We start from the raw sequence: 27,259 nt of genomic DNA on the forward strand, positions 1-27,259 counted from the left end.
TAAACCCAAGAAGACATGAAAGGGAAAAATCTTGGGGAACAGATTTTATTGAAAATGACAGAGTAGAAAAAAAATAAACTGAGTTACAAATTTTAGTTACTTTTAAAGAACATTTTACTCTGTTCACTTCCTCCAGATGTAATCAGAGTATTTACAGTGTTGCAAACAGGCAAAACGAGGCGTCATAGATGAAAAAAAGCTCTTCTCATAATTAAAAAGTCGTTTTCATCGCCTTTTTTCTTCTTCAGCTTTGTTCTGCGTGCTGCGTGTGAAACAGAATCGAGGTACCAAACAGTTTTTTAAAACTTTTTTTTTCTTTTCTTTTTTTAGAAAACCTGACAAATTATTGCAAGCAAGATAAGGAACCAACAGGTTCTGCAATAGTTTACAGATTTTAAATGAGGAAATATTTGCCAGTCATGCACAGTTTTTTCCCCGCTACAGGCAACAGTCCCAGCTAAAGGTTTGAGGAAGGACCACAAGTTGATAAGAAAACCGTCCAGCTGTTCAGAGCTGAATTCCTGCTTCCATAAACCATAGAAATGTGAATATTCTGGGGTTTTTCCTGATAGTAACATGAATGCAAGACGGCAAAGGTGTGCAATAATTTGCATTCAGACACAACCTGCAAAACAATCTTGATATTTCCTAAAACAATGACTTTTCTCCGTTGTTTTTTTCGCGGTCTATTCCTGTTTGCTCAGCTTGTACTCCCGTTTGATTCTGGCATATGGTCCAATGCTGTCGTCAAACACAAAGTCCCACAGGACCCGGGACCAGGAAGTGTGCTGGGGAAGACAGTCGTAATACTCTGCTGCGATTTTTTTGACCTGCCAATGAAAGAAACACTTGGTGGTGAGGCTGGGAGCTTCATTTTACCATAAAATTCAATTTGAGTTATGATTCTGAATGTGTTCTGCTTTAACAAAAAAAGCAATCTCATCACATCTCGAGGTTTGTTCTCATTCTACCAAAGAATGACTAAAGTCTAAAGATTGCTTGTTGAGGAATTAGTCATTATCTGTGATGCTATAAAAAGAAAATAACTCACCAGAGGAAGCTTGCTTCCAGGTATGCTGGGGAAATCGTGGTGCTCCATGTGGTACCCTACATTGAAGGTGATCCAGTTTAGCGGTCCGTAGTAAGAATACGTCTCGTGTCCCTTCATGAACATGTAATGCTCTGCGATGAAATGTCCGGAGATGGGGTGTAATCCCATGCACAGGATAGATCCAGCGATGAGGTAAACAATGGGCTTCACTCCCCAGAAATAATAGATGATTGCGTCTGCAGTGAGCTGAACCACTGTGTTCTGGATCTCTATCTGCCCCACCGGTTTAGGATTGACCACCAGCGGTCGCAGGGCGTAAAACAGCGGCTGGAGGAACAGCCACAGCACCTTCCTGGCTGGTGTGTAGAAGAACCACCCTTCGGTATCTGTGGGGATGTCCACATCCAATTGATCGCCCCCCAGGTACCGGTGGTGATCAATGTGGTATTTTTTAAAGGCGGCAGAGTAGGGCACGCCAATGGGCAGGTTGGCCCACATGGCAAACCAGCGGTTCCACTTTGCTAGCTTGTTTCCGAAGGCGACATTGTGAGAGATGTCGTGAATGGCCAGAGTCAGGGAGTGATTGATGCAGCCTCCGAAGGCGTAGGCCCAGAAGATGACCCACTTCCAAGAAAGGTCATGGACCAGGTAACAGGCCAGGAGCTGAGTAAGGACCATGCCAGATACAACCCACTTCAACTGGGGGTCTGGACCCATCAGAGACTTGATCTGGGGATATTTGGCTAAATAAAGAAAAGAAAAGGAGACGTAAGGTTATGCTTAAAAATACACTCCATCATCTTTCGATCTATTATAAAAGCGTTCCTATTTTAATTAGGATTATGCCAATTTTTGGCAAAAATAAAAAATCTATGTGGTTTTCAAGGACATAGTTTCTGCAGAGCGGCAGACGTTCATTAGATATTCACCTCAGTTGAGAGCCTTAAGGCCCGTACACACCGGGACGAATATTCGCCAGGCGTTATTCGCCGGCGTTATTCGCCAGCGTTTTTCGCCACGTTTTTTGTGTTCACACCCAGGCGATTTTCGCTGACGATGAGCTGAGCGAACATGCAATTTCGTTCAACCTGAGGTGTTTTTTTTGAAGCTCTGACGCGTGGCGTTTTTTCGCGTCGGTGTGCACACTCTCATTGGTGCCCTTTGTTTAGTCACGAGGCGTTAAACGTCGGCGAAAATCGCCGGCGAAATTCGTCCCGGTGTGAACAGGCCTTAACTCCCTGCGTATTAAGCCTGTGCTCATTTCCCATCATCCCTGTGTTTACATGCTTTCCCACTAGCTTACAGCCCCTCACGACCCAAACCTAGCTTCCAGCTCGGATGTGGAAGATAAAGATGTACATTGATCCATTCGTCTACAAGTGGACGCATCGGAATGGGGCAGAACAGAGAGCTAGTGGCCCGCCGATTATAGCACCTATGCTACAGTCTGTTTTTAACTGAATTTTTTTGTCTACTCTTAAATCACAATAATTTGAATAAATAAATACTTAGAAATTCAGTTTTAAGCTCAAATTTCTTTAAATACCTGTACTCCATCATCAGAAAACAATGCCACAAAAACATGATTTTCATTAGAGTGGGTGTTTAAATAATAATGTTTTTTATGAATGTGGTTCATATTTCAGATACAGCTGTTTACGAATTTTAATTTCAGTGACTTGAAAAGGTTGTGAGAGCACAGTGGCATATGTCAGGAGGCTGCCTTTCTCCTGGGAAAAGCCTGCTGACAAAACTCATTTAATTGGCAGAGGTGTTGTTGCGCTGAGGGACATGAAATGCAAGGAGCTACAGCAAAGGAGTGGTAGAAAAACATGGGCTGTAACAAAAAAAACTCTGTCCGCCTCATTATTTTAACTTTATGGTTTATAATCTACTAATGAGACTACACAAGTCAGGATATGTCAGGTGTGACCGCACCTTTGGAATGAAACAAAGAGCTTGTGGCGCAATTTTTTGGGTGGTAAACGGCCACCAGAAAATTCTGGATTGCAGGAGCTGATGGGTGTGGGTAGACGGGTGGATGAGGACATCCCTTAATGCAAATCTGGGCAGCAGCTGCTTTGCTTGCATCATGCTTGTGTAATATCTGGATGCAAATGTTGAATCCTTTGGTAACTAAAATGTTTCAGTCTCCATTAATGGGCTAGTATTTCTTCTTTTTTTTGCTGCAAATAAATTCATTTTTCAACCGCTCACTTCCTTCCTAACTACATAGTTGATGTAAATTAGAACATTTTCATGAACTAAAGCTGAGAGGTCAGTTTCTTTTTGGAAAATATGAGACATGCAGCTGTTGACAAAGCCCACCTACAGGACATAAAGTTGAATGAATAACCAGGGCCAGTAAAAAATAATCTCCCTAATGGCACAGAGGAAAACACACAGAGCGGCTGACCATTATAGGATTTTAACCTGAGCACGTCAGTCCTGTATGGTCTTGACTAGAGTGTTGTTTCAGGCTCAAGTTTCAAATGGAAAAAGATTTTAAACAGAATAAATGACTAAACATTAGAAAGCAAAGTATCTGTAGTTGCCTCTCTAAATCATCCAGCAATTATGAGAGGCAGAACAATTTATCAACAAGGTGGATTCATGCGGGGAACTGATGGACTTTGAACGTGAAAGATAAGGTTCAGATCTGTCCACATGTATGTCAGAAAGTCAATCAAGAATAATCCCCTTCCCTGTTCACACTGGCATCCTTTTATAACAGCTGAATAATTGCAATAATTGAGGAATAACAAAGGATAGTACAAAAATAGTTAATAATTAATGGTCCAATGGTGTCAAAAAACGCCTCATTTGTTCTTCAACGAGGGCATGCGTGCAACTGTTAAACAAAGGTGGGATCATTATTCTTTTCACTTCATTAAACCAGCATTTACAAATGAGACATACACTGATTACCTAAGAATGTGTAGATTAGTCAAAATAATAATAATATTTTACTAAAAATTACTATTCCAATGGTTGATATTTTTGGAGAAACAAACCTGATTCTCCTTAACGGCTTTTGATATTTCATTTTTTGCATTTAGTGCTCCTAATATCCCAACTTGAAAATGATTACCTTAAGGCAAACTCTCACTATAATAAGCAAAATTCACATCTTCCTTAAAGCTAAGCTTTTCCGTTCCTTGTCACGTTTGAGTGTCAGTAATTTTCTATCCTGACTAAAAAAAAAAAAAAAAAAATGTGCACGAGTTGTCAGTCTTGTTTAGTCAATTTGCCTTTTCTAGGAAAAATGCTACTTCAGCCAACAAAATGTCACAAATATAACGCAAACAGTGTTATAAAAGCACTTATAGAACAATGTAAATCTTTTATTTATTTATATATATATATATATATATATATATATATACATATATATATATATGTTACATCCATTACAAACACAGATTGTAAGGCTATTTTAAATTTAAAATTCAAAAAATATATATTTTTGCTCAAAAGTATGTATTTCTAAGCGTTTTAAAATAATTCCACTCATTATTAAAGAAGAAAAATACTTTACAATGTTTTATTTATTCACAGATCCATATCAGTTTCTGCGTTACTGTATCAATTGTTAGTTTGTTAGGCATGGGCCAGTAAACAGGTTTAACCGGCTGCCGCTTAAAAAGTAGACTCCAGTGAGGAATTGAATCCGACACTCTTAATATACCTGAACCAACAGCTGGATATAGAAAAGGCAACTAATGTGAGGTCTCACCGAGAATCTCCTTTCTCCTGGATGTGTGCGGCTGGTCGTTGTAGACCCATTCAAAGTCTACTCTTCCACCTGCTTTCCCCATGGCTCCTCAGGCTCCGTGTGAGGAGCAGCGGCGTTCTGGATCCTCACTCCTTCACCTTGCCAAGCCACACCCACTCGCACAGGTGTGATCATAGGCCCCTCCCCACTCTCCTGGCTAGAGGCTACGCATGCACCTGCTGACAAGTGAAAATAGTGTCATATGAATCAGATTCTCGTGCTGCTTTTGGAATCCTGAACTGTAGCCCTTAGTTTATTGCTGCACGCGATCCAAATCACGTTTTAAAGGACTGCGATTTGATTGGTGGATGAAACATTTAAAAATGTCAACCTAACATTTGTGAGACTGGTTTTCATCTTCACAAGGCAAAATACCAAACTAAAACCACAGGTGACTTATGTAAAAACTTTCTAAGAAAAAAATGTCTGATCCCAATAAATTCCTACAATATAATAGGAAAGTTATTGTGATAAAAAAATACAAAATATAGAAATAAAATGTTTTTATACAGTAATTTGATTAAGTAAAAAAATTATTAAATAAATAAAGAATTTATTAAAAAAAACGCCCCTCATACCCTTCCGCAGGTGGTTACTAACACACACACACACACACAAATATAAATATATATATATATTTATATATATATATATATATATATATATATATATATATATATATATATATATATATATATATATATATATATATATATATATATATATATATATATATATATATATATATATATATATATATATATATATATATATATATATGTGAAATACTCATTTTAAAGACAATGATTTTCTTACTTCAACATCTTTATAACAGGATTTATAAGATGATCAAAATGCGTGTATCATTTTAATTCCATTTTTTGGTTGTACATTTTTTTTTAAATAAAATACTTCAACGTTAGGAGAATCAACCAAAAAACATCATACTCAGAGATGGATGTAGGTATTTTAATATTGAAGAGAGCACTTTTAGTTGTAAATTTTCTTCTAAGGTCAAAAAAGATTTTATTTTGATTTTGTTTTTTAATTTAATCAAATTTTGTATAAAATTGTTTGATAGGAATCTGTTGAGGTTTTCAAATCTTGTTGCACCACAGAATCACGCGAGATTTCAAAACTAGGGCATTGTGGCGACGAGAGTTCCGTTGTGTAGAGTTGTTCGGGGAGGGAGGAGAAAGCCTGAGCATACACGGGCAAGAGTGGGGGAACTGACAGCACAGTAATAAGTACAAATACAAAATTAATCATGGCGTCCGGGGATACCCTGTACATAGAAACGGACGGCTCAGAGATGCCAGCCGAAATAGTTGAACTGCACGAAATTGAAGTAGAGACAATCGAAACCACTATTGTCGGAGACGACGGTGAGCACCAGCCGATGATCGCCCTGCAGCCGCTTGACACGGACGATCCCAACGCGATCCATTCGCACCAGGAGGTGATTTTGGTGCAAACGAGAGAAGAGGTGGTGGGCGAGGAGGACTCGGAATTGCCCGCGGACGACGGTTTCGAGGACCAAATTCTGATCCCAGTCCCCGCCGTGGAAGAGGACTACATCGAACAGACTCTGGTTACGATTGCAGGGAAAAGCTCAACAGGCCGCATGAAGAAGAGTGCAAGCGGGAAGAAAGCAGGCAAAAAGAGCTACCTAACCGGCGGGGAAATGGGCCGAAAGTGGGAACAGAAACAGGTCCAGATAAAGACTCTAGAGGGAGAGTTTTCAGTCACTATGTGGGCATCAGGTAAGTTGGGAAAGAATTCTTGCAAGCTGGTCAGTTGCTTTGTTCTCAGCGTGTAGTGTGACTGGGCCTCGCTGAGGCCTGGTAGGTACTCCGACAAAGAAGGACTCTTTTTCTCTGCTTCAAGCCTCTTAAATTCCATTTGCATTGTTTTTGTTTTTATGGGAAGCCATGTTTTATGTGTCAATGGGCGCCGCCATATTTCCCCGGTCTAGAAAGTATGGCGGCCCGAAAAAATGGCGTTTATTTGGCCGACGAAGATGGCGGAGACAGTGGGAGCGAGTGCGGGCGGCAACGCTAGGCCGCTGTGGCGCAGTTCAGTTAGCTAGAGCAGGCGGGGGTGGTGCCTTTGGGGACCCCTCTGATTTCTGAGCTCTCGAACTTGCATTAAATGCGTGTTCACAATTTTTAATGGTATACTATGATATAAGATATAATGTTTTATCATTTAGTGCAGACATTTAGATTATTTTTTTATAATTATTATAACATGCTTTTACACGAATGTAAAAGGATAAATGTAACAACTTAATGATCGAATTGGCTTTTGATTGTCTTAAAAATCATTTTTAAAATGTGGTCATTTCTGGCTGTTACTTTTATATACTAAATGTTTTCCTACATGATTTTTTATTTTTTATCAAATCTTTAAAAAAAATATGTCTACAAGTATGGCGTCCAGTATTTTTTCGTGTTTTTGTTGCTGTTAGTTTTAATACATTTGTCCTTTATTTTGTAATCTATATTGAATTTCACATTAAAAGAAAAAATATTGCCAGAACATAGATTCCCAAAAATGTTTGAGATATTTTAATATACATTTTAAAATGTATTAATTTATAATAATTATTATAAATTCACATTTATCTAATCCCTTTTATCTGTTCCTTTTGTAAACATCATAGCAAAGCAACTCTTTAAAAAATGTTTGACTTTTACATAGATGACAAGAAGGATATGGATCACGGGGAGCAGATCACAGGGGAAAACTCCCCGCCAGATTATTCGGAATACATGACTGGAAAAAAGCTCCCCCCTGGAGGAATCCCGGGCATTGACCTGTCAGATCCCAAACAGCTGGCAGAGTTTGCACGGTCAGTGAACGGATTTATACCTGAAATTCTTGTTAGAGAAAATGTCATTTATTACAAAACCAGCTTGTTTTAACTTGGTCAAAACTGTGTTTCAGAATGAAACCAAGAAAAATAAAAGAAGATGATGCACCAAGAACGATTGCTTGTCCGCATAAAGTGAGTGTTGTTCACCAAATAATACTTTTTTTTTTCTTTGACCAGATATACAGGTGATTATGACCTGAATTTCTTTGTTCTTTTTCCTTTAGGGATGCACAAAGATGTTCAGGGACAATTCGGCGATGAGAAAACACTTGCACACTCACGGGCCTCGTGTGCACGTTTGTGCAGAGTGTGGCAAGGCTTTCGTAGAAAGTTCAAAACTAAAAAGGCATCAACTTGTACACACAGGGGAAAAGCCTTTCCAGGTGCGTTTATTCATTGCAAATGTTTAATCCAGGAGGGGGGAAAAAACTGCAGCGGTGAAATCTTTTTTTCTTTTCTTTTCAGTGCACATTTGAAGGCTGCGGCAAACGTTTCTCCCTGGACTTTAACTTGCGCACGCATGTGCGCATTCACACTGGAGATCGCCCGTACGTGTGCCCCTTCGACGGCTGCAACAAAAAATTCGCCCAGTCGACCAACTTAAAGTCTCACATCCTCACACACGCCAAAGCAAAAAATAACCAGTGATTCAGCCACGGGCTAACTGCCGGTGGAGCATTCCACCTCAGCTCCTCACAGACTTATCTTCAACGGCCTGCTTTGTTGTGAGACGAGTCCCTTTGTATTGACTCTCTAGATCCAAACAGGAAAAGAAAAAACTTTTTGTGGACTCTTTGATAACACAAAAAAATGTGACAACCTCAACCTCTCTGGTTTGGCCTTCTTACCTTCTGCTCTGCCTAAACAGGTCAACTGATCTTTGTTTTTTCCTTTCCTATGAAGATGATTTCATTCATGAATTGACACAAACATTTTAAAAAATATTTATATTTGAGCGCAGCGAGTTGAAATTTTGTCTAACCCATAGAATTTGCATCGACCTGCAAGGACAACTTTACAGTTTGTATCTGTCCCCAAGTGTGCATATTGTACACTGTCTGACATAAGCTTTGTGGTGAATCCAAAAGGTTTCGCACGTTTTGCCCTCTCCTCTAACCATTGAGGAGTCATCTTTACCTAGTTTCATTTTTTTACAACTCAATAATAGCCATGTGTTTTTCAATAATGACCAGTGATTAAAACCTTTTCCCAGCCGCACCAAGAAAACAAGTCTTTTTTTTTGTCTTGAGTTTAAGAAAACTTCAAATTAATAAACTGTGAGAAAAGCGAGAAACATTAAAGATAATTTTACGAAAAGATGGGTGGAAATGCAGAAAAGCCATTTTTAAAACACATTTAAGTAAACAAAGATTCTTATTTTTATTGTAATTTAAAGCAATCAGTTTTAAACCAGTATGACGGTAGTTTGCCAACATTTTCAAAAAGACACCTTAAATGGAAAAAAAGAACAGATTTTTGAATTTCAAACAATTTGTGGTGTAACAGTTTAAAACCAAAGTGCTGGTTGACAGAATGTTCTAAAATCCACAATAGTGCATTTTGTTCATTGGCAGAAGATAAATGGTAAAAAAGTTTAAAAAAAAAAGAATAAAAAAAAATGTCTGCAGTAAAAGACTAGCAGACTCAAGTCCACATTCTGAGCTCATCCCTGTTGAGTTTTATGGTAAACAGACCTTTTACCAACACATCTTACAGTATCTCAGATATTTTTCTTCATGTTATAACGTTCATACCTTAGCCTATAGGTTTTATTGCATAATTAAAAGTTGCATATGCCTTTAAAAGTATGTAAAGAGACTAATTTCAAGAAAAATATCCATCAATAACTTGACTTTCTTTGAGGTCTTACAGAATAATAATGCAGTAAAAGTGGATTGCGATGATTTTAAACTCCTGCATCTGTATGTAACCCTTGTGCTATCCTAGGCACTTTAACATTGGGAGTTGGGTCATCTAGACCCACTAGACAGTGCGCTGAACCTTTTTTCTTCAATGATTTATGATCTTCACTGGTGTCCATGGATTACAGGAAATCTTTCGACCTTTATCCACCTTTGTCATGGTAGGGAGAACACGTCTATGTAAGGGTGGAGTCATAGGATAGCACAAGGGTTAAATGAGTTTTAAAAAGTAGTTTGAAGACTAGAGAATAAACAGAAAATATAAAATAAGTTTAAAATTCCTTGAGATCAAAATCACAAAACAGAAAGTGCCAACTTCACTGTCCTGCTTTAAAGCATCAGGCACCAGATTAAAAAAGAAAACACTCAGTATTTGCTCCTAGAGCAGATAGGGAAGTTCCTCTTCATTACTTCCTGTTTACTTAGTTAAGAGGGCAGCCAGGAGCTCGGGGTAGTTTGGCGTCCCCCAACCGGTGACGGGGTCCCATGATGGTGCAGCACAGAAACCCTTCCCCTGAACCTGTTCATCTAGGCAGCTCAGGTGACAACCTTCAGTCACCTAGAAAACAACAACCACAGCAAAAATTACCTAAAAAGGAAAATGATCATCTCCTTTCAACCACTTATTGTTAGATGTGACTAGAAAAGTTTGTCGTACTTTATTCAAAACATACATTGTATGTAATCCTTACTATATAAACTACTACTGATTGAACGCACATCAAACAGAGCCTGTCCCTTCAGCTTGTAGAGGCGGGGGTTGAGGAAGCCCAGGACGGGCAGGCCCTTCAGCAAACGCTGCCCGTTGATGAGCGAGAGCACTCCTCCCACCACGGGGGTGGACGCCTGCGGAGCAGTAAAAATGAGTGTTGCAAATAAAATTGCATTTAATATAAATGCTTCCATGATTGGATTGAGGAAAAGCCTGATGGTCATGTAAAACTACGGACACACTTGACATGTGACGCCCGTTCAAGGATGCACTGAATGTTAGTCTTTTAGCCCATGGTGTTCACACTGGACAAGCAGGGAGGGGCTGCTTCTTTCTCTACTGTTTACTAGCACATGTCTGGTGCAAATCTTGCAAATTTTGCTTCAGGCTTTTTCTTTCACAACTCTATTCCGATATATAAAAGACTTGGTGTCACAGAATTCCGGCCACTATTAATTTCTCCTCCATGATCAATGTTCAAGCGGTCGGCCCTTCTGTGAAGGCTATCCATATATCACTGCCAAATCTGAGTCCCTGATTTTGCCTACAAGCAAAACATCCGTTTAATGGCTGCGCGTTTTGTAGGCATAGTCTTAAAAATGTGTGTAGCTACACATGAACGCGAGAATTTTGAAGCCCAAAATGCTCATATATGCACGTTAACATAGACTTCATTGAAAGCGGTAATTTGTTTCCAGTAAATATCCGATTAGCTGCGTTGTCAAAGCTTCAGATGTCAAGAAAGAGCAACTTTGGAAATGTAACTTTGGAAGTTGAAACATGATTTACCGAGGTGCCCGACACCCAGGGGATGGGCACTCTGTTGCTGACCACCCAGTAGTTGTCCGACAGGGCAGCCATGTCTGGGTAGGCTCGACCGCTGGTGTTAAAGTAGGACTGAGGAGGGAGGGTGGCTGTCACAGACTTCAGGTAACCTTGGACTGCGGTGACCTGTACATCACAGTCACCTGTTAAACGGTATCAGAGCTGAAAAGCTTTATCATTCTGAAGTGATGGGGACGTTAGTGGTTATAATCTGATGCCGTCACCTGGTAGTCAGGCATCTTGAAGACATTGCTGAAACCACCTCCACTGATGTAATCTGTGACCTCATATGTGACCTTATATGGGTTCTTGAATGATGTTCCTCCAACTGTGGTCACATAAGGGCTGAAGGGAAGAGGTTCATCTTAACTCCAGGACAGGTCAGATTGTTTTGGAGTTTTGCCCCCAGGATTTTAATTTTTTACCTTGACGCTGGAAAACTGGGCCTGAAGGAGTTTTTTTCTTTACCCAGATGTCTGCATCCGGCTCCACTGTCACCTGAAGATGACGGAAAAAAAGAGATGATATTTAAAATGACGTAACAGACAATCACACTGGCGGTCCTGTTGACGTGCAGCTGCTTTTGGAGTACTGTTACATGTTAAAAATAGAGCTACAGGACAGCAAGTTCATACGTTTTTTATCCCATCCCTTACTAAAGGGAGTTAGAGAACGCGTTACCATGGAGACTAATTATCCTTTCTGTTATACGATCGGTAAACTCGCAGTCTTTTATGTTCAGTGTCATTCGAGACGTTTTGTTTTCCAAAGACATAATCAAAAACTAAGACAAAAACAAAACAGAAAGGTGAGATCACAGCTGCTGCAACACAAGACGCCTGACTTTGTAGTTACTTGACGGGCTGAAACTGTGCCAAAAACAGAGGCAGATTTACGCAATGTGAACAAACCCACCAAAAAGAACTAAATGTAAAATCACATTACAGTGTTGCCTCGCTATATCATAGCTCACCTTTTGCAGTCTTGCTGTTTTGAAGATTTTTTCTTTTTCTTTTTTTAAGATTCATTGTGTTCTGCATCCTGATTGGCTGTGAACCAGTGCAGCTAGTAAAGTTGACATAAATCTTCAATCTCCAGCAGATTTTGGTTTTGGAGGCAAACTTTCCTTTGATTTGACTGGTTTAGTCTTACTTTTTTCTGACTTCACTTAAGTGAATATTCAAAATAGCCCAAACTTACAGCTAGGAGCAATTTAGAGTCACCGATTAACCTACGAAGCATGTTTTTGGACTCAAGGAGGAAGCGCCCAGATGCACATGAACGACCAAACTCCACACAGAAAAGGTCCCAGCCGGGATTGGGTGAAAAGCAATTTTTTTAAATTCCTTTACTGTGTTTCTACGTAATTCAGAAGGACTATTATTTTGGAGTTTTTATTATTATTCTGTGAATTATTTTATTTTGTGAGGTGCTAAACTTCCATGTTTCAATTCATGTTGACAAATTGGACACAGCTAGTTTACAGAGGATCAAATAAGACACCACCTAACTCTGTTTCCTCAAAGAAATACATTTTTTATGATATTAAATCTTTTCACATCGTCAACAATGTGTTCTTGTGAACATTTGGTGGGGACGGCGTGGGGTTTGCCCAAGGTTCAAACTAGAAAGGCCTCAGACCTCAAACATACAAAGGTTTCTCTAAACGCCATCGTCCCTCCCCGATCGCTGACCTGAGGCAAAGAGCAGGGAGATCCCTCTGACGCCAGCCTTCATAAACTCTGTGTTGATGCGAGTCATGTAGGCTGTGGACAGGCTGTCTTCATCGTCCCCATAGCTGATGGTGTGAACCCAGGGCAGGTCAGACATGTTGCTGAGCAAGACCATCCACTGAAGGAAGGGCTCCTGCGATTCATGACGGCCTGAAACCCAACGACAAGACACAAAGTGAGTTTTGGTGTCTGAATGTTCTAGAACAATAGTCTGCAACATGAGGCTATGGAGCCACATGGGGCTCTTTTACCTCTCCACTGAGGCTCTCTGGGCGAATAAAAATAAACTGTTTTTCCTTTTAAAAAGAAACTGATTCTTATGACTATAAAGCGCATCAAGACACAAAAATGTCCAATAAGTTATACTTTATTTTTACTTATTTGCACAAGACTACAGTACCCATAATCCTCCAAGATCCCATCGAGCGATGCAGATTTGTAGTTTACCAAAGTCATAAACAATGTTTTGACTGATTTGTATGTCCTGTGTACAACAAAAAACCTGGTGTAAGGTCAGTAACCAGAACTAGAATTTATACATAAGGAGCTGGACATTTTTGAAAAATGCATGGTCCAAAAAATGTGTTTGGGTCACAAAGATAGCTCTAGTTTTATTTTAATTTGTTAGGTTCATAAATTTACGGTTAAGGTGCATCAATAACAATAAACTGGACAGGCCAAGCTTCTTGTTTTCGGTTATCCCCACTGACATTACAATACAACTACATTTCCTGCATTGAGATATATGGCACATGACTGAAAGGAAGTCATGTGAAACTATTTCATATTAACAACTAAAGTCTATTTTCTCTTTATATTTTTTTTGTTTTCTTTATGCCAAAAATAATTATCATTATACTAACAATACCATTAACACAAATCAGTCTCTCAATTTTCAACTTTTGCTGTTTTTTGACCGTTTTCTCGTGAAAACATTTAATATCTCATTAACATTAGAAAACAAATTTTGTTTTGTCGTGATGACGAACAATATACTCTCTCCCGTTCCTGCACTGAGACGCCAAGGAGTAATCCGTTTTAAGTTCCTTATTTTGCGGTTACTTTAGACCGTAACCAACTTACACCAACAACTCAACTACAGGAAAGGAAACGCTCCCCAAACTTTGTTTTTTTAGTCAATTTTTGGGTTTATTGGTGGAGCTACACTCCTCAAACACCTTAATTCTGTCTCATGCTCCCTTTATTTCACTTATTCAGCCAATAACTAAATCCTAGAAGCCCAAACCCCCGACAACAGGCCGAATAAAGGAACCCAGAGCCACAACGTCTATGCGTGGTGCGTTCACTAAGCTCCGGACATTTGCAGAACCCAAACAGCCACCTAACCCAATTCAGTCCGCTATAAAACTTTTTTTCAACAGTCCGCAGGAAAACTAAGCAGTTTATCAGAGAAAATGTCATAAGAACTGATCAAATCATAATTGATAATGTTGGTCTAACTCAGGCGGAGATGGTGCCAATGTTGTCGCTTTGCTCATTAACAACATCCAATCACTTGTCTTCTTTTGAGGAGGAGGTTGGTCCGGCTGCAGCTTCGCAGGCGGCTGCAGTTCAGCGATCCTGCGGTTTCCTCAGCGGCTAGATGAGGGGATCAGGCCGTTTACACGGTTACAGAATGATCCAGGAGAGGTGACCTATGGAAGGACTGCGTATCGCTTGGAACTTGGACTTTTGTTTTCTTATAATAAAAAAATAGCAGATGTCGTTATCACGAGAAAACAGGCAAAAAAAAGTAGGGTAGGCTGTTTTTGGCTGCCATTTGATACTAACAATTGCATTAATACGAATAAGTGTCTTATTTTTCAAAGGGGTGAAGTAAAACTTTGTGGCTCCTACTTGGTTGTGGTGATTAAGTAATCGACCCGAATGGCTCTTTAAGTGTTGAAGGCTGTAGAACCCTGCACTAGGAACATCGATTTTTAATTTCAAGGTTTTTAGCTTCATCTATCTTGTTGGATATTTCATGTTAGGATATCTTTGTGCTTCATTTTGTGGTTCCTTTTTAACCACTAATAGATTAATCCATTCCAATTCAAAAACAGAGATATGTACACGTTCGCCTCCTCGTGTTCTGAGATCGAAAGCAAAGTTTAAAGACCTGGATTGGTGAAGACCCAAGTAGAGATGTTTGCTCCTGTGCTCATGATGTATTCTACATCCAGACTGGCCTCCAGACCCGCCTTTCCTCCACCTTGGGTACCAACAACTCGATCCACCTGAGACATATGCGGAAACGTCCGGCCAAACAAGTTCATGAACTCCGCCAAGTCTGCGGGGTGGAAGTACTGCTCCAAGAACTAAAAAGAGAAGTGAAAACCTGTTTAGAAAAATGTAAAAGTGCTTTAACCAATCAGAACTTCATCTGAGAGTCGTACTTGAGCGACAGCCTGACTGTTGTTTTGAGCTGATCCCACATCGGCTGCCGTTAGATTGTAGCGAGCTCTCAGGATGGCAGGCGTCACTCCGAGATGCAGCCCCGCTTTGAAGTGCTGGCGTCTCTCTCTGGGTTCCTGGCTTTTCGGTGGGAAACGGTGAAGACCTCCAACTGCGGGGTTTCAGAACCAATATTAGCCCTGAACCTTAACCCATAAGAACCCAGAGCCATTATATTTCGTACAAATAAAATTATGACTATTTTACCACAAACAAAGTGGACCACAGAATCCATTTCTGATATTTTTCTGTTGCACTGATGTCATCATGGGTTCTTATGGGTTAAACTGAACCAACAAAATAGTTTCAAGGCAAAACATTTTGTAGTTGAGAGAAATGTCATTACCAAAATCAAGGTGTGGGTGAACGTCATCATGAACCGAGTACGGAGCTGAGGATCTCGTCAAAGACTGGCCGTCTCTGATGTAATGATGGAATCTGCTTCCTTGCAGTAGCTTTTCAGCAACCCTTTAGAGAAAAAAAAACAACAAAAGCCACTTTAGTGTTGACAACAAACAATAACCTCTACAAGAAAAATATCAGTTATGATGACTGATAACTTAACGAAGATGTGCAATTTTAAAGGTGTTTCGGGTAACAACTCTGACCGAGATCTGATCTGTGATTTTCCGTGAACTGAGAATAAAAATTGATTTTTATGAACCCCAAAAGAGGAACTGTGTCACAAGACAAAAGGGAGAAGTGTTTTTATGTGACATTTCCACAGAGATGAAGGCCTATATCTGTGATGACTGCAGCTTAGCGGTGTAGAAAGAACAAAAATAGCTTACTCTGCAGTCATGGTGCATTGCATAAAGTCCTGAGTGTGAACAGTGAGGCAGTTTGAAATCCCATGACTCTGCAGCCAGCGACGCACCACCTTCTGGGTCACTTCAGACGGTCGCACAAGCGAAGCTACTTCCTCCAGGCTAAGATATTTACCTGGGGAGCAGGAAGTTGTGACCCATGATTTGGAAGGTTCGAATGAGATTTGTGCAGGCTAAAGCTTGCTTACCGTACTGAGCTGAGTCTGGGTCTGACACCAGTCTGAGTGTTTCCTCCAGCAGATGAACGTTCTGCTGCTTTAGAGCGAAGGTCAGCTCCAGCTCCTCTGACGGGTCTACTCGACCCGCATGGGTCCAGCCCTCTGGAATCCTGCAGATTTAAAGCATTTATAAATGATCAAAGGATGATAGAAATAAAAATTAGAAAAACAGCCAGAAGGTGATCCTATGGCTATTTTTTAAATTATTTTTATTTCGCACCCAGCTTTTTTAAATAAACAAAAAACTATAAAGAGAAGCTCTAAACATCTGAACAGGATGAAATATGGGTATAAATTAGTGATGATTGTTAATTTATTTACTTTTTTTTTTGTCTGATATCTATTATTGATAGTTGCCCTTTCAAAATAAAGCTAATTCTAACATAGTTGATCTGGAGGTCTCAAACTAAACAAAAAAAAGTTCACAACAGAACTTGAAAACCACAAAAAAATCTAAACAACAAAACATTTTAAATGTTGCTCACAGGACATCTTGGTCATATTCCAGATATCCGCTCCAAACCAAAGAGCTGAATAAAAATGGGATGGAGAAGAAAAGTCTGCAGAAGTAGAAAAAACAAAAAAAAAACCAAGTTATTTTAGTGTGAAGAAAATTGCAGCCCACGTGAACCCGGAAGCTCCGAACAGCAAATCACAATATAAAAGTGTATTTTAACGTTCTGAGTAAAAGTGGATCATGACAAAAAGGTTATTTCTGAACACATAAATATTGCTTTTATCTATGCTGTTCACGATACGATTCGATTGTGCTGGACTTTTAAGGTCAGCGGTGGCTGAATGTGGGTCACCATGAGTAAAACACTCAAGGTTCCGCGCGGTAAATCCAACTGTTACATATTTAACCAGAACCTTAATATTTATGTATAATACGCGTTTTAATGAAACTATAGGAAAGACTCACAGAGTTTTCATCACGTCCTTGACTGTCGCTCCTCGGCTCCTGTCGCTTACGCTGCGGACGAAGGAGTCACGTGACGTTCTCTGCACGTGATCCCGTTCCGAAGCACCCCCTCCCCCTTTTTTTTAAATAGCGTTATTTTTAAAATAGTCTACATTTACAATAATTCTGGGTTACTAAAGTAAATAAATGATTATTTAAAAAAATAATTTAATTAAAAAGGGGAAAGGCGCTGTGAGACCTCAAATCCTCAGAGGACAAGAACAGCAGCTTTTTGGAATAAGTTTATTTTCAGGAATCAAAATAAAAAAGGAAATACTTAAAAAGACAAACACAAAAGTATACATCTATACACAGACATATCAGACTTAGGACAATTAGTCAGAATTTGATAGGACAAAAAAGTAATAAAAAGATACACATCCATTTATATACACAGGACTAAATGACGCCCTTATATAAGCACATTTGCACTTACACGCACAGCATGACACATTCAATCCATTACATGTTCAGTTTGTCAATAAGAATTTGATTAATTGTTTAAAAAAGAGTAGAAGGAAGCTCCTTCATTCATTTATTCATCTTCTAAACCCACTTTGTCCCTCTTGGGGTCACGGGTTGCAGGGGCCAGGGAAAGCATCCTGGACAAGTCGCCAGTCTGTCACAGGGCCACAAATCACACACCCATACACACTCACACCCATAGACAATTAGAGTAACCAATTAACGTATGAAACATATTTTTGGACAGTGGGAGGAACAGGACAAAAACCCACAAATGCCCAGTGAGAACATGCAAACTCCACACAGAAAGGCCCCCCATTAGTGTTCTGTTTCGGCTATTTTTTTTATACCCCCACCCCTATTATGCTTTGTTTGAGTTTTTTTTTACATACTTATCATTATCCGTCTTATAATTTCTAGTTATAGTTATTTATACTTTACCAGTCCAAATGAGAAGAATGTTGGTGCCCCATCCACCCGACCGCCCAACCACCATCTGCCAGGCCTAAAGTAACCGTGTGGTGCTGCTGCAATAAATGTCTGACTTTTACTTTGCAAGAAAGAGATGTTACAAACGTGTCTGATCTTTTTGCTATTTTAGGTTGTGGTCAGCAGAAACGTAAAGAAGCGCTGTGAGGTCTGTGCACCCAAGAAAACTCAATAGACATGCAGCAAGTGGAAAAAATACTTGTACACGATAAAACTCTGTCCCACGTTTTTGTATAGGCAGCTGTTTTTACCGTTTCGTGTCGAGTTCCAGTGGAAGTTCAAATGAACAAAAAGCAAAAGTTGTGACATCTTGCTTCATTTGGAAATTTGTTTTTTTCCCCCACTCACTCCACTTGATTACAACGGATTTTCTTTGTTTATTATTTTATTAAAAACTAGTTCCACAATGATTCATAAATGTGATCTAACTAGGGTTTTAACTGCTTGCTGAAGTTAACATCTGTTACATTTTTCAACATAAAATTGTTGGATTTTGTTGCTTTGAAAACCCCAAATCTCTAGCAGATCCATTAGACTCATAAACCCCAAAAAATACCAACATCTCACAAGGTTAAAATATTACAGATTTCCTGTATTTTATTGGCTTTTGTTGCATTCATAAAAAAAAGAAAAAAAAAAGTTTCAACTTTGAATAACTCAGTCATCTGAGAAGTAGTAATCCTCTTCCTCTCCACTTTCAGGCGACTCTTCCTCCTTTCCGGGAAACATCTCCCAAACAACGAAAGAAGTATTTTCTATAATAGAAAGAAAAAGGGAAATTTGGTCATTTCTTTGCCCTCTTGCTTTCATTGCCCAGGTTGAAAAATTATGAGGTGTTTTAAAGAAATACAAAATAATTATGATTAATTTAAAACACTACACTACCCTCCTACAGATACATAACCTTAACAGAAACACCTTTGTTCAATCCCCATATAGAGTTCTTATGGCCCCACTTCAAAGAAAATCATGTTCTTGTGGCAATATTTTTGATGGAGGAAAAGATGTGTTAAGACAATTAAGCTCAAAATAGTATTTCCTAATATTTCTTTATTTAAATTATTAATCAGGAGATCAACAATTCTATTTGTGATGTACAAGCTCCCTGCCCTGCTCCATTCTGATGCGCCTACTTGGAGACAAATAGATTCATGTAGGTCTTTGTTTTCCTCGTCAGAGATGGAATCTGGATCAGAACTGTACGGCAGAAACTATGTCCTAGAAAACAACACAGGTTTTTGGATCTTGGATACAAACCTCATAATTATAATTAAAAGACCAGTGGGAAAGCTTTTAAAATAGATCAAAAGATGATTGGAGTGGGACTTTAAAGTCTTCCATGTAAATCTACTGAGTCGTAACAGACTAATGGATAAAAAATTAATCATTCAAAGACACTGACCTGTTTCACCGCATCGCCTCATCACCCGTTTCACTCCTGGTGTGGCGATGAACTTCTAGACGACACAAACAAAACGAAAATTTTCAGAAAAAACTTTCAAAATAAAAGGGTAATGTTTTTAATCGTGGATACCTTTGAAGGAGCCGGGTTCTTCTGAACATTAAACTGATTCTTTTTCATCCTTCTCTGCAGCTGATAGACATACTTGTCATCACTTTTCCTTTGGAATTTAAGATAGAATAAAAAAGTAAATGAGTAACTCTTTTTTGTGTGTCACCATTAGTCAGAAAGCAGAAGACAAACTCCTACGTGTTTGGGGATCCCATCATGCCGGGGGTGATGTGCAAACACTGAGGAGTCTTGACTTCGGGGAAACAGGTCGACTTTGGAGTTTGGTATTCCAGATCCCCCAGCATGGAGTCATGATCATCACTCGAACACAGGGAAGGTACCTGAGCATCCAGATGGGATTAAGAGGGAAGTGTTAGTCTTCACTCTTGAATAGTGTCTAAAATCTCTGGAGAAAACCTTTGAAAACACACCTCGAACCGTTTATTCCGCATGTATGTCGAGCTGAAAGCATCGTTCATGTCGTCTTTGGGAAGGGTCTCCAGGAAGTGGCGCACCTGCTGTTTCCTCTTCAGCGTTCCCGCTCTGGCAGATATCACGGGTTGCTCTGCCGCTGCACAGAGATTCACAAATGGGTGTAAAAAAAAAAACAATCAGGAAACGGCGCTCTCATCATCAGGTGGTGCTCTGGTGTTCCGATCCTACCCGGATGCTTGGCTGCTTCTGCCTTCCCTTTCTTCTGCCTCCTGTGGGTTTTAGCAGGACTCTGGGATGTTCCATGGGAAGTGTGCTTTTTGTGGCACTCTCCGGCTGTGCGTGTTCCTACCCTCTGTGCAACCTTTTCCCAGTAGCCGGCAATGTGTTTAGGATAGCGGGATACAACTCTGGAAAAGGAAAAACCATCACATTTGGCTGATTCACGTCAGGATGCGAGGCGCACTCACACACAGCAAAAGCTTGAACATTAGGATGAAAAGTAATACTCACTCTTGCAGCCTGCTGAGCTCTTCCTCTGTCCATTCATCTTCATCTAGTATTGGTTTCTGTACCTGATGCTTCTTGCTTGTTTGTGTTGGTAAAGGGTTCACTGTTGGTGGTATTTTGACCCGTCTTTGTTGTTCGTGTGGCTTTCTGTTTCTCCTTCTCCTGTGATTTGTCTTCCTGGATTTTTTCAAATTCTCCTCAGAAGACTGGGACTGGTTTAACGACAGACTGTGGTTCTGTTCAGGCTTTTGAGGAACTTTCCTGCCCTGTCGCTTTTTCTGAGGCTTCTTTTCCTCAAAGGAAAACTGGCCATCGGTTGTCAGACTCTCTGATGAATTAAAATTTGCCAGGACGGTGCGTCTCCTGCTCGCCTTTCCCGTGGGAGACATGTCCGTGTTCCCCGTTTGCTTTATCTGTCTCTGCTTCGGCCTCTTAGGTTCACTTTCTTTCAAGGCCTCTTTGTGTGATCCTGTTGTGGATAGATATTTGCACTTTTGGGTGGATCTTGTCGTTCTTCTAGATCCCTCTTCAGTGCTGCTGCACGTTTCCACAGCAGCATCAGATGAATCTGGAAACTTTCCAGGTTTAGGCCCATTTTTCCCCTGTTTTTGGAGCATCTTGACCTTCCTTACAGGTACAGACACTTCCTCGACAGTTGCCAAATTACTGCACTTTTTACCTACAGGAACAGAGTTTGATCTGTGAGAGCCTTGAGTGTTTGTCGCTGCTAAAAGTACCTTTCTCTGTGCCTACCTTTGCTGCGAGGCAGGAAATCACGGACAGGCTCCTGGGATTCTGCCATGGAGTCCTGTGTGAAATAATAACATGGAGTTCAAACCTCAAATAAATCTCTCCTTTCACCTCTTCTGCAGCTTTACTTACAGATAGGATGCTGTCGTAACACTCGTGGATGGTGACGTTCATCTCTGCGTCTAGAAGGACTCTCCCTCCTCTCCAGTACTCCAGAGGAGGCTTGATGACGCGGCCGCTCCGAGACACTTTGGTGGAGGCAGACAACAACTGAGGACTGACGTCAGCTGGTGACGATGAAAGCAGAAAGACAAGAGAGGAACCTGTTAAACTCTGATCCTCTTTTGTAAAAGCATTCCCAGTGGTCTTTTAATTATGTTAGCCAAAAGTTTTTCTAGGACATCGTTTCTGCAGAGCAGCAGTACTGGAGAGGAGGGAGAGAGGCTTCATTAGAAATAAGCCTCTGAGTTGTGACTTGCAAGCCCATCTGTTTTCACGCTCTCTCACGCGCTCTTAGCTTACAGGCGCTCACACAATATTGGAGCTTTCCAGCTGCGCAGTTTTCAGCCGGATACCAGCTCAGACGAGGAAAACACAGATCCATTTGTCTACAAATGGATGCGTCAGAATGGAGCTCCAAAAAAAATATAAAGAAATGCAATTTTGAGCTTAATTTCCTTAATATATGTCCTCCATCATCAGAAAAATACCACAAGAACATGTTAAATACACCAAAAATACGAGTCGTTAATGGAGATGATCAAGAAGGAAAAGCAGAATTCGGATTAAAGCTCCTGAATGTGTCCTGCTTACGCGTCTTTAGCGCCCTTTGCCTCATTTTCCTCGCTGAACAATTCACAGAAGCAGCCTCTGGTTTTTTAGTGGGCTGTATGCCTGTGTTGTCGGTTTTCTTCTTTTTTTCTCTGACGAAAGAAAAATAAAAGTTAATCACCGAGAAAAAGTAAGAAAATCTTTCAGACTTCAAATAAAAACTCTTACTCCTTTGACTCAGACAGAAACTTCTCATAAAGCGCCTTCCAGTCGGATGGGAAACCATTAGCGAACTTTTTCAGAAACCACTTTGGAAAATCTGCAAAAGAAGGCAAGGAAGAACTTTTTATGAGCAAATCTAATGACAGCTTGCTTTATTTAGATTTTTTAGTGGCAGTCAAAAACAAAACAGTAAACAAACTCACCAGAGGTAACATTTGGGATCATGCGGCCAACTAAGAAGTAAACTCTTCCTGAGACCGTCCTCAGCACAGATTTGGAGATCCTCTCTGCAATGATGTTACTGTGCCATGGAATGTTGTCTTCTCTGGATTTAGATGCAACATAAATGAATGAGCTTCTGTGTGTTTCCTGGAGGATTCAATCTAAGCAACAGAACCACTAATGTGATAACTTTCAGAAGAAACCTTTACCTGTGAATTCCATCCACAAAAAGCCCATTACTGCTCCTCCTCAGGAACCACTTCTTCAGATAAACCACATTCTCCTTGGGAAGGAAAGAAAAAAAATGAACAAAAAGATTTTGAAGTATTCATTTTCCTCATCATAACTCAGGAAACTTTTCACTTTTTGATTGATTGAATTAGCTGCATAAAAAATGACTTTTATACCAAGATAAAACAGGGTTCAGGTTTTTCAGGTGTGAAATCCAATCATCCTGAAGCTTAAAGTTTTAAAATGAAAATTACTTCCAAAAAAATCTTCTATTTTCTGTTGTGATCTAAAATGACTCCTTCAAATCCAACTTTTACTCACGACTGGGAATTTTCTTTGGCTGGGCCAATGCCTGAGGCCAAACTTAGTCTCACACTTTTTCGGAATGGAGATTTGAGGGGAGTTGAGAACCAGCGGGTCCTCCAGCAAAACGGGTGCCGGCGAAGTGGACATTCTCTGGGAACAGGTGGAGCGACTGCTGTCCAACTGACTGTCGGACCTGTTTCCGACGGACTCTTGAGCAGGAATATGCCTCCTGGGAGTGGTCTCCATCTGATTTTCAGCTGAAGGAAGAGGAATGTCTTGGGTTTGGTGCAAGTTTCCTGCAGAAAAAGAAAAGAAGGAAATAAAGAAAACCCAGCAGTCTGCAAAATAACCTAAGGCATATAAATATTATCAGGGGTGTAACAATTCATTTTAACCATTCAATTTACATATATAATTTGTGGCGTCGATACGATTAATAGCTGATATTGGTTAATTTTGATGGATCCGATTCCCTGACCTAAAATCCTCTTTAGCTAAAAATTCAACGAGTGTGACTCAGAGATAAATACCTGGATACTGAACAGTGCAGGTGAAGTTTTCTAGATTCCTTGTAGTCTTGCAGGACAATTAAGTGTAGATTAAATATGTGTATAAACAAATAAGTAAACAATAAAATAATGGCAAATCTATACACATTTTATTTCAGCCCACTGTTGTTTTTCCACATCAAAATAATCCAAAGGGAACGATATTAGAAAGTTCTAGCACACTGTATGGTCACATTTCTTGCTAAGTTTTTCGTGTTTCCACACATTGGACTGGAATGACGGATTGATTATTTTTTTGCTGTCAGCACATGTGTGTTGTCCGCTTTGATGGCACTTTGTCGTTTTTACGTTATAGTAAAATAAACCTACCGTCCGTCAATCCACAAGGTATTTTCCAATATCAATATAATCGATTTATTTCATTTTGAATTTGCTACTTGTACAGGTCGATTCGATTAACAAATCAGAACGATCTGGTTGGGTCGTAGGAAAAGGATTCGATTCATCGTTACACCCCTAAAGCATAGTCATTGTTTTGCTCTTGTGATGGTCACCAAAGAGATCTCGTCGGCTGTTGCTGATGCCCGCTTCCAGCTTCTGCAGTTTGTTTTCCCTCTCCTTCATGAAAGCAAACATTTTGGCAGGAGACATAACGGGGAGCCTTTCAATTGCAATGCTACAATCTATTATCAAAAAAAAGAAAGTAAGAAATGTATTTAGTGTTTAATTTTTGTATTGCTGGAGATCTATATGAGCACTGACTCACGTTTCTGAACCTTGGTTCTGGGGGTGAACATGTGATCCCTGAGCATCTCTGGCTGGTTGGTACAGCCTCCTCCTCCTCCGTCTCCTCGTCCTCTCCCATCACCTAAAGCAGAGCTTTTCCCGTCCATCTTGAGATGCTGGTCGTGTTGGCTCTCCTCAGTCATTCCACTGACTTTCCCAAACTCGTGCTGCTCCAGTTTCCTCTTCCTGTTTCTCATCGGGGAGAACAGGGTGTTTGGAGAACACCCAATGACCACAGGAGGAGCGCGTTTGTTGTCACGCGTGTCCCTCCCCGCCGTTTTCACCGGAGACCTGTAGCTGCCGAGACAGTCCAAGCCTCTGATCGGACACCCCTGTTCCGCTGTCTGGCATCTGTTGACCAGGGTGTGGGACATCGCCGTTGACTCGAGAAAAAGACTGTCCTTAGCCTTTTGTGCGAACGTCATGTCCAGCGGTTTGCCGCTCTCATCGGAACGAGGGCAATCGAACGTTTTTTGAGGACTCGTTATGGGCGACAGAGTCAAAGCATGGGCCTCGTTGAGACCGGAATCGAACCCCTGAGTGTCCGTAAACTCTTCTGTCCAGAGGCTTGTTGTTTTCTTCTTCGGCGAGTGAAACCCTGACCTGCACTCCTTCGTGGACATGGCTTCTTTCTGCACTTTAGATTTTAGCTGCGCAAACACCTTGGCGGGAGATTCAAAGTTTGAATAAGCGCGTTGTAATAAATTATATGACGCCATGTTCCAACAGAAAAAAAAAACTCATATATCGGAGATGTTGTAGCAGTTAGCAACCTAGCCCGCTATTTTCAAAATTACCATCGCTGCCGCGTTTGGTCAGAATCCCTATGACGTACGTCTAAAAACAAAACGTCACTGTTTTTTTAACTCGTGCTACTAGAAAGTTGCCAACACCAACATTGGGTCATTACTGCCCCCTAAAGGTGTGGAGGGGGGGATGCAGGTCCCAAACCAAATTAAAGGACAATCTACTAACTACAGTATTACCAAAAAACTTCAAACTACATGTGCTGTTTTTTTATTAAAAGCGAAATTGGCATTTAATGTACCATTCGATTATTTTAAATTATTAATAAAAATAATATATAATTTTCTGCATTTTTATTTAGGTAATTATAAATCTTTCTACAAACCGAGGTATTCCATAAATCTGTGTGAACCCCATTTTAGATAAAATCATGCACACTAATAATATTTCATTTGTAGTTGTGGTAGAAATTTTCACAAAAGTAATGTTTTACAGTAATATGTTAAAAATGTTCTGTACCTACGTAGTAGACTTTACTATTGACTAAGATTTTTTACAATTTATTTTTTGCATTTTTTACTCATTTCATTTTTAGTAACATGTTTATTACAACCATTGACTAGACTAACTACCCAATATGTAATGCCTGTCCCTGCTACCATTGGACAGGTCACACGATTACTCCCACACATACTCACACATGCACACCTTTGGACTCTAGAGTAACCACTAAAGAGGAAGTCTTTGGATTGTGGGAGGAAGCTGGAGTGCCCAGAGAAGACCCTTCATCATCATCTTTATTAATAAAGCACTTGAACACAATTTGAAAAATGAACAAAGCTCTGTACATTAAAGCTAATCATAATTTAAAAGCCAGAAATCAAACCAGATTGACCTCATTGTGAGGTGAGAGCGCTGACCACTGCGCCATGGTGCAGCCCAAACTGCAAGCTTTTATTGAGTTGACAAGTTTTATACTGGAACTAATGACGCCGGAAAACAGAAACTGGCACTTTGATTGACAAAGTGTCTTCTTTGGCTGTCCTGCAATTTGACTGGTTAGATGTGTTGGATCACACCAACGTGGACCTAATTTGACTGGATGTGTGCCAACAGCGGACACAGATGCAAACATACACAGAGACAGAGATTGTGGCTTGGACTACTATGTCAACATACTTTTTAGTCTTTGGGTGTTGGGGAAAATAGCTAGTCTTTTTGTGTCACAAGGCTAAAAGTCCAACTCCAACTACATACTTATCTATTGTAAAATCGTTCCCAGTGGTCTTTTCATAATGATTATACAGTTTTAGCCTCCCAAAAAATTGTACTGTTGCAATGACAATAAAGGGTATGTATTCATTCAGATTCAGATGTGTTGTTTTTTAAAGACATGTTTTTTTGCAGAGCAGCAGTAGTTTATCAGCAATTTGCTTCTGATTTGTGGGCGGGACTGTTGGCACAGAAGTAGCCCTCTGCTGATTTCCCATCACACTCTATGCCGCTGGTTTACAGCCCCTCATCCCCAGCCTAGCATTTGCAGTGCAACAAAAATGGCAAGCGATGTTGGAGATATACAGCTGTACAGTTCTCAGCGAGATGCCAGCTCAGAATAGGAATATAAAGACGTACATGGATCCATTTGAATGCAAGTGAAACAACAGAAAATCCATATGCGTTTCACACATCCAATGGATAAAAAATGTTCAAACACTCCTAATTTCACGAAGAACTGTTTAGTCAGAGAAAATATAGTAAAAAAACCCAGGAAAAGGCTAAAGAAAATTGGCCTGTCAGCAAAATAGACAGTCTATGTAGTTGTTATGGCCTATGACCGCTCAATTAAGCTCCCAAAGGAAGTAAACAAAAAGGTTAAGACTACACAAAAACATATTGTATTTAATACTGTTTTTTTTATTTAATCCAAAGAAAGTTTTTATTTTTATATTC

At 40.0% G+C, this 27,259-nt stretch overlaps 4 protein-coding genes across 4 annotated transcripts; 1 reads left to right on the top strand and 3 right to left on the bottom strand.

Moving 5' to 3' along the window:
- Positions 1-31: 31 nt before the first annotated feature.
- Positions 32-4,958, bottom strand: degs2 (delta 4-desaturase, sphingolipid 2). Its single transcript, XM_023951985.1, has 3 exons — positions 4,788-4,958; positions 1,052-1,794; positions 32-830 (listed from the first exon to the last, which is right to left on the bottom strand). The coding sequence occupies exons 1-3, from the start codon at positions 4,867-4,869 to the stop codon at positions 687-689; spliced, it is 969 nt and encodes a 322-aa protein (XP_023807753.1). The 5' UTR covers positions 4,870-4,958; the 3' UTR covers positions 32-686.
- A 1,037-nt stretch (positions 4,959-5,995) lies between these two features.
- LOC101173824 (transcriptional repressor protein YY1) lies at positions 5,996-8,931 on the top strand. Its single transcript, XM_004082274.4, has 5 exons — positions 5,996-6,589; positions 7,530-7,680; positions 7,776-7,836; positions 7,929-8,087; positions 8,170-8,931. Exons 1-5 carry the CDS (start codon positions 6,094-6,096, stop codon positions 8,350-8,352), a joined length of 1,050 nt encoding a protein of 349 aa, XP_004082322.1. The 5' UTR covers positions 5,996-6,093; the 3' UTR covers positions 8,353-8,931.
- Positions 8,932-9,059: 128 nt separating this feature from the next.
- Positions 9,060-17,415, bottom strand: tpp1 (tripeptidyl peptidase 1). Its single transcript, XM_004082276.4, has 13 exons — positions 17,318-17,415; positions 16,881-16,955; positions 16,366-16,505; positions 16,142-16,292; positions 15,697-15,818; positions 15,293-15,462; positions 15,016-15,214; positions 12,858-13,046; positions 11,589-11,661; positions 11,388-11,508; positions 11,128-11,289; positions 10,347-10,472; positions 9,060-10,185 (listed from the first exon to the last, which is right to left on the bottom strand). Exons 1-13 carry the CDS (start codon positions 17,326-17,328, stop codon positions 10,045-10,047), a joined length of 1,680 nt encoding a protein of 559 aa, XP_004082324.1. The 5' UTR covers positions 17,329-17,415; the 3' UTR covers positions 9,060-10,044.
- A 1,461-nt stretch (positions 17,416-18,876) lies between these two features.
- On the bottom strand, positions 18,877-25,493 carry mis18bp1 (MIS18 binding protein 1). The gene is made up of 16 exons (XM_004082545.4): positions 24,543-25,493; positions 24,331-24,459; positions 23,283-23,563; positions 22,940-23,013; positions 22,712-22,833; positions 22,515-22,605; positions 22,329-22,438; positions 21,648-21,802; positions 21,519-21,573; positions 20,769-21,444; positions 20,487-20,665; positions 20,255-20,394; positions 20,022-20,164; positions 19,845-19,932; positions 19,713-19,767; positions 18,877-19,065 (listed from the first exon to the last, which is right to left on the bottom strand). The coding sequence occupies exons 1-16, from the start codon at positions 25,279-25,281 to the stop codon at positions 18,968-18,970; spliced, it is 3,135 nt and encodes a 1,044-aa protein (XP_004082593.1). The 5' UTR covers positions 25,282-25,493; the 3' UTR covers positions 18,877-18,967.
- Between the last annotated feature and the right edge of the window lie 1,766 nt (positions 25,494-27,259).

The sequence above is a fragment of the Oryzias latipes genome, chromosome 22, assembly GCF_002234675.1.
Source record: "Oryzias latipes chromosome 22, ASM223467v1".
Lineage (NCBI taxonomy): Eukaryota > Metazoa > Chordata > Actinopteri > Beloniformes > Adrianichthyidae > Oryzias > Oryzias latipes.

Excerpts from the sequence above, each read along its gene's own strand:
- degs2 (XM_023951985.1), bottom strand. The coding sequence starts at position 4,869 with ATGGGGAAAGCAGGTGGAAGAGTAGACTTTGAATGGGTCTACAACGAC. Across the intron at positions 1,795-4,787 it reads CAGGAGAAAGGAGATTCTCG|CCAAATATCCCCAGATCAAG; the intron begins GTGAGACCTCAC and ends TTCTTTATTTAG. Across the intron at positions 831-1,051 it reads CTGGAAGCAAGCTTCCTCTG|GTCAAAAAAATCGCAGCAGA; the intron begins GTGAGTTATTTT and ends TTTCATTGGCAG.
- LOC101173824 (XM_004082274.4), top strand. The coding sequence starts at position 6,094 with ATGGCGTCCGGGGATACCCTGTACATAGAAACGGACGGCTCAGAGATG. Across the intron at positions 6,590-7,529 it reads AGTCACTATGTGGGCATCAG|ATGACAAGAAGGATATGGAT; the intron begins GTAAGTTGGGAA and ends ACTTTTACATAG. Across the intron at positions 7,681-7,775 it reads CAGCTGGCAGAGTTTGCACG|AATGAAACCAAGAAAAATAA; the intron begins GTCAGTGAACGG and ends ACTGTGTTTCAG.
- tpp1 (XM_004082276.4), bottom strand. Across the intron at positions 13,047-15,015 it reads TTGGGTCTTCACCAATCCAG|GCCGTCATGAATCGCAGGAG; the intron begins GTCTTTAAACTT and ends GTTGGGTTTCAG. Across the intron at positions 11,662-12,857 it reads CTCCCTGCTCTTTGCCTCAG|GTGACAGTGGAGCCGGATGC; the intron begins GTCAGCGATCGG and ends CGTCATCTTCAG.
- mis18bp1 (XM_004082545.4), bottom strand. The coding sequence starts at position 25,281 with ATGGCGTCATATAATTTATTACAACGCGCTTATTCAAACTTTGAATCT. Across the intron at positions 22,834-22,939 it reads TTTGTGGATGGAATTCACAG|AGAAGACAACATTCCATGGC; the intron begins GTAAAGGTTTCT and ends ATCTAAATCCAG. Across the intron at positions 21,574-21,647 it reads GTTACGACAGCATCCTATCT|GACTCCATGGCAGAATCCCA; the intron begins GTAAGTAAAGCT and ends TATTTCACACAG.